Source organism: Epinephelus moara, chromosome 17 (genome assembly GCF_006386435.1).
Source record: "Epinephelus moara isolate mb chromosome 17, YSFRI_EMoa_1.0, whole genome shotgun sequence".
Lineage (NCBI taxonomy): Eukaryota > Metazoa > Chordata > Actinopteri > Perciformes > Serranidae > Epinephelus > Epinephelus moara.
In genome coordinates this window covers 34,798,179-34,804,593 of record NC_065522.1, presented here as the reverse complement: position 1 = coordinate 34,804,593, position 6,415 = coordinate 34,798,179, and the positions used below count along the sequence as shown (strand labels likewise).

The window sequence follows — 6,415 nt, the reverse complement described above, 5'->3', positions numbered from 1 at the left end:
TTACACAGAGCAGGTTTGTTCATTAAACATTATACAGCGGGCATACTTAAGGAAAAACACAAAAGACCTTCAGACGCTGAAGTTGGCTTCCGATTCGATAGTTAAGGGGAATCGTAAATTACTTTACTGGGCGACAGATCCTTTCACATCAACTTGTTTTTAAAGCCCTGATGAAGACCTGCAGGGGTGGAAACATGTTGGCTCTTTCAATGATTTAGCTACTACAATAAAGGCTTTTTAATTCTTCTGCAGTGCCTTCCTGTGTGTCCTGTTGTTTCTCGTCTCTCCATGAGCACCTGACACAAGGTTTAGATCTGTGTTTGATCACACAGAGTAATCTCTGTTTTACTAAAAATACTGGATTGTCATATCGGCAGAAACCAGCATTTATGATATTTCATTTTAAAGACAATATCAGCCAATACCGATGATGTGTAGATATTCGTTGTGGGCCCCTACCCTCACTCTGTATTAATGTTAGAACTTATTTTTTTTAAATGACGCTGAATAGCCTAGAAGTTTGCAGATTCCGACGTGGCAGAACGAAAAAGTAACTTGCTTTGCTTAGCGTCCGATCTTCAGATTTTTGTACGTCTTACTCTTGTGAACGCACGTTAGACATTTCGGGTGAAGCCTCAGCTCTGTCTGAAACACTTTCAGATCTGTGAAACCTTTATTCTATTTGTGAATATGCAAATAAAGAGACATTTCACTGTGTTTATCCACATACAGACTGATTTGGACACGTCCAGATCAAAAACCGCTTCACTGAGACTGGTCATATCTGGACGAGATGATCCCAGAGAGACTGCTATGGAATAGAGAGACTGAAAACACACAGGATTGGACATTTGAGGGTAGAAGTGATACATCATGATGTTTTATAGTGTCTGACAAACAAGCATCAGCTCACAGATATGTGACAGTCCTTCAAGCCTTCCCATCCAGAGGGGCTTCCTGTCACATAGACGTCCGCTTCCTGTTATTCAGATAAGCAGCTCTGGGAACAATTGCTTCTCTTCACATAACCAAATTTGGTCAGACACATGTCAGGTCATCTACAGTATAAGACCAAATATTATTTAAGACAGTTTCAGATTTGTGAAACATTTGAAAGGGACATTTCACTGCATTTTTTACATGTAGACCACACTGGACCAGGTCCAGATCAAAAAACGCTATACTTAGACTTGTCTGGACTAGATGATAGACCAGAGAGACTTAATATTACAACACAGTGTCCTTATGTGGCCTAAGCGTAATGGTTTTTGATATGGAACTGTTCTCATGTGGTCTACATGTGACACATGTAGTGAAATGCCCTTTTTGCATTTTAAGAAGTGGAATAAAGGTGTCACGCATTCGAAAGTGGGTTTCATACATCATTGAGGCTTTACCTAAAATGTCTAAAATGCTTTCACAACAGTAAAAGGTACAAAACCCCGAAGATCGGTCGCTAAGCAGTGCAAGTGAAACAACAGGATACACAGGAAGGCGTTCCACACACTCCATAAATATAGAAAACAAGGAGGGAAGTATTAAATTGCCTTTATTGTCATGGAGCCAACATATTTCAGTTGCTGCAGGTCTTCGTCAGGGCTTTAAAAAATAGATTTTACATCTGTTTTACACATTTCTTAAAACACCACAAAGTAAAACAGCCTTTGAAAACAAAACGTTGTAAATTATTATTATTATTATTTTGTTATTTTCTTTTTTAAATTTTAAAGTAAATGTTCTCCAGACAATGAAATAATAATATGACACAATGCAAACGCAAATACATGGTATTAAACCAAAGCATTTCATAAGCAGGCCATAAATGAAAACACAAAATACGGAGCATACAGATTAAAAGGTTTGTTCAGTCAGAGGTGTGGGGGAAGAAAGTTGCATAATTTTTCCATCATATATGAATAATAATTAATAGTATAATTTTAAAAAAACATGCTATAAGTGTGTTTATGTACAGTCTGTGAATAAAACACTATGCAAGTGTCACATTTAGAGTATAGAGAGCAACAAAATCATCTACGCAGATACTCGACGAGAGAGAAGTTGCTCTTTACTGCTGGAGGCATTAAAACAACACAGCGGAGCACTCCACCTCCCCCTTTTGTTGCTACTCCCATACAGGCTGGACGCTTGCTGTGATGTGAACGACATTTCTCTGTAACATCTGTGTGTTTCCTGTTTCCTGCAGACGTCCAGCAGCTGTTGGTGGTTAAAGAAGAGGTTCCCCCTGAGCAGCAGGAGTGGAGCTCCAATGTGGACCAGGAGGACCCAGAGCCTCCACACATTAAAGAGGACCAGGAGGACCCAGAGCCTCCACACATTAAAGAGGAACAGGAGTTCACATCCACTCCTGTCCCTGTGAAGAGTGAAGATGATGAGGAGGAACCTCAGTCCTCACAGCTTCATCAAAGACACACTGAACAGTTGGAAACAGGAGCTGATGGAGAGGACTGTGGAGGACCAGAACCAGCCAGGAACTCAGATCCAGATACACATTTACAACCTGAGACTGATGACAGTGATGATTGGACAGAGACCAGAGAATATCAGTCAGGTTTAAAATCTCTGAAAAGTGTTGAGGACACTGTCAGTGGCAGAACTGGTGAGAAACCACTTAGCTGCTTTGAGTGTGGGAAAGGATTTGGCAATCTTCAAATTCTGAAAGTACACATGAGAATTCATACTGGAGAGAAACCATTCAGCTGCTTTGAGTGTGGGAAAAGATTTAGTCAAAGAGGTAATCTGCAGCGACATTTGAGATCTCATACAGGAGAGAAACCTTTCAGCTGCTCTGAGTGTGGGCAAAGATTTTACCGCAAGACACATCTGCAGGACCACATAAAATATCATACAGGAGAAAAGCCTTTTAGCTGCCCAGTTTGTGCGAGATATTTTATGGAGAGTGGAAATTTACAGTCACACATGAGAATTCATACAGGAGAGAAACCTTTCAGCTGCTCTGAGTGTGATAAAAGATTCCTTCGCAAGCAAACCTTAGAACATCACATGAGAACCCACACAGGAGAGAAACCTTACACCTGCTCAGTTTGTAAAAAACATTTTTCAAGGAGTGGAAATTTACACTCACACATGAGAATCCACACTGGAGAGAAACCCTTCAGCTGCTCTGAGTGTGATAAAAGATTCCTTCGCAAGCAAACCTTAGAACATCACATGAGAACCCACACAGGAGAGAAACCCTTCAGCTGCTCTGAGTGTGATAAAAGATTCCTTCGCAAGGAAACCTTAGAACATCACATGAGAACCCACACTGGAGAGAAACCTTACACCTGCTCAGTTTGTAAAAAACATTTTTCAGGGAGTGGAAATTTACACTCACACATGAGAATCCACACTGGAGAGAAACCCTTCAGTTGCTCCGTTTGTCAAAAAAGTTTTTCAAAGAGTGGAAATTTACATGAACACATGAGAACTCATACAGGAGAGAAACCTTACAGCTGCAGTGTCTGTCAGCAAAGATTCACTTGGCCTCACCAACTCAGAAACCATCAGTGTGTTGGTTGTCAGTCCTCACAGCCTCATCAAAGTGAAATGGAGGAGAACAGAGAGGCAGAGCCTCCAGCCAGCAGCTCAGCTGAACAGATGGAAACAGAAGCTGATGGAGAGAACTGTGGAGGACCAGAACCAGCCAGGAACCCAGATCCAGATACACATTTACAACCTGAGACTGAACACTGGTGATGAGTGGAAAAAGGTGCTGAGTATGACAACACATTTGTCCACTATGGTCTGAAGAGGCATCTGAGGCTTCATACGTTAAGTTGCTCAGTTTTTCATACAAGATTCCTCTGGAAGAAAAATTGAGTTTGTCACATGAGATTTTTGCTCGTTCAGGAGAAACCCTTTTGCTGCTCATTTTGTAAAACACATTTCACACTGAGTGCCCACACTGTTACACTCATGAGAATCAACACAGGAGAAACCCTTCAGCTGCTTAGTGTGTGGGAAAAGTTTTACACAATAGATTCACCAGGCAGTCACATGTCAAAGGTCATAAATGTGTCTTTGACAGCAGCAGCAGTAAAACTGCTGGTTCAGATGAAACTTTTAGCTTTGATGAAACTCTGGAGCAACAGAGAGCTGAAACAGTTGTTGACATGTCTGAAACGAGAACAGTTTTCTTGTGAGCAAACAGCATTTAGAGTTCTGATCGTTTTTGATGTCTCATAACTTATTTATAGTTTTGCTTGGTTTTATTTTCTGTAGGCATGAGATGCTAACTGAATGATACAGTTGACTTGGTTGCTGAAGTTTGAATGATGATAAGTTAATGTTTTGATTCTATATGATAATATGATGTATTTTTTATAGGTTTTGCATATTGTGTATATCAATCTATTTTGGTTATATTTACAAGAAAGAAAAATGAATATCATATTCTACACTTCCCATATTTTTATTTATATATATGTTTATGAATGTTCATTGAACTGTGATGAGATTCAAGCAGCCCTGGATGGACAGAATTTTTAGCCACTCTTCACCGTGCCCAGCTGCACAGCGGGGTAACAAAGTGTTGTACCTCGTTTCTCTCCTTCAGGGAACAGGAGTTCTAGTAAAAACATTCTGTTTCCTCTCAGTCAATTCCCTCGGAGCAACACACATAGAATGGTACCTGCAGACACTTAGCCTTAGTGATGGCCAAATGAAGCCTCATGAACCACTGTCTTTATTCTCTAAATCCACTGGATGGCACTGTCTGTTCAACAAACGTTTGAAAGCACGTTTCATTGTCATTCCTTCAGTCTTTATCTTTAAACCAAGAGCGCCATCTGGTGGGGTCAGAAAATAAAGAAATTGGTTCATGAAGCTTCATTTGGCCATCACTACTTATCCCTCTGAGATGGTGGCATCGCTCCCAGCATGCCCCACAATTAGCGTTCCCTATTTAGGACTTTTTCTTTTTTTTTTCACTTTTATTCAGAATGTACATAACAATACGGGGACAGTGCTACAAAACTTAAACACAAAAATCAAACAACAATGGTGGAAATGATATTGCAGCAACCAAGTATAAACATAAAACAAAAGAGAAGTCAAACTGCAAAAACCAGGGTTTAAGCAAAGTGAACAAAAAGAGACAAAAAAGAACAAAAAAAATAGAAAAGCAAGGATCAAGCAGCAGACGTGTAAGGGTTAACAGCCATACAGTTCTGTTTTTCCATAATTTTCAGCAGCCTAAAATAAATGGTAAAATCACTCAAGAACACTGTGAATGAGAGAGAGCTTCTGTTCCATTAACAAGTATGAATATGATATTTACCCATAATAATCACAAGAATGATAGTATCAGAAATGTTTGTTGTTAAGTTGTCCATAAAATAAATAAAACCATTGTTGGTAAATGGAGGTATCTTGTCCATTTTCAAAGATTCCAAAGACCACTTATGGCTTTCAGAACAAAGTGACATGTTAACATTTATATAAAAAAAGAAGAAGTTTCAGCCTTTGTGTAGAAAAGACACTAAGATCAACAGAAAAACTGAATCTTTTGTACAGAAAGTTACTGACTGGGTATATTGCTAATACTATTTTAAAATGGGCTTCTTTAACTTTTGGAGCAACAGGGCAACATATTTTAAAAGAGAAGGTCTGTGTCTTTAAGGGGACCTTTACGTCCCTATTTGGGACTTGTGTTGAGAAATGTTTGAAAGCTTTTGTTAAGTTCAACAATGAACCTTCAAGCTCAGTGAAAGTTTTTCTTCTAAATGTGTATTTTTCATCATTTGTCTTCCTGTGTTTTTTCCAATTAGGCCTGTAATTTCTGTCAAACTTCTGGGCTTTTATTTTGAAGCTCTGCAACTCATCTGACCCGGAAGCTGTGTTTGTCACAGGCCAACGTCACCGCAGCTTGGACAAGATGGCGTCCAGCAGAACTAAGTGTTAGCAGAGTGTCTTTGTTGTGTTTTTAAAGTGTGAACATGTCTAAAGTCCAAATGCTGAGATCGTTGGTGAAGCAGCGACTAACTGCGGCTGCTGAAGAGATATTTGGGCTGTTTGAAAGAACGATAGCAGAGTACGAGGAGGAACTTTGTCGATCAAAAGAGGAGAACGAGCGACAACGGAGACTACTGGACGCTGTTTTCAACCCTCAGTTTCAGTTAAACGAAGGAGGTTTGTTTCATAAACATTTCAGGTTTATTATTAATAATATAACTGCAGCTTTGTTCAATAAATATTCAGTCTGTCGACGTTTATACGCCGCGTTATCTTCTCTGGTGTCGTTAGCTATTCTTCCTCCCGGCCTGCATGGCTTGTTTTTTACCTGTAAGTTTAATATGGACCCAGTGAAATACGATGCGGGGCCTCTATGTGATGATTGTCCCATGCAGTGTTGTCCTGATGACTTAGTGGACCCCAAACTTCATTAACAAAAGGG

General features: G+C 39.8%; 1 protein-coding gene across 1 annotated transcript; it reads left to right on the top strand.

Annotated features, from left to right (window-relative positions):
* The first annotated feature begins 793 nt into the window (after nucleotides 1-793).
* Nucleotides 794-6,150, top strand: LOC126403911 (gastrula zinc finger protein XlCGF57.1-like). Its single transcript, XM_050066729.1, has 3 exons — nucleotides 794-857; nucleotides 2,204-3,730; nucleotides 5,790-6,150. Exons 1-2 carry the CDS (start codon nucleotides 794-796, stop codon nucleotides 3,715-3,717), a joined length of 1,578 nt encoding a protein of 525 aa, XP_049922686.1. The 3' UTR covers nucleotides 3,718-3,730; nucleotides 5,790-6,150.
* Nucleotides 6,151-6,415: the final 265 nt, after the last annotated feature.

Bases quoted from the DNA above. Each gene is read 5' to 3' on its own strand.
- LOC126403911 (XM_050066729.1), top strand. From the start codon at position 794: ATGATCCCAGAGAGACTGCTATGGAATAGAGAGACTGAAAACACACAG. The intron at 858-2,203 runs GTAGAAGTGATA...TGTTTCCTGCAG, and splicing joins ACAGGATTGGACATTTGAGG to ACGTCCAGCAGCTGTTGGTG.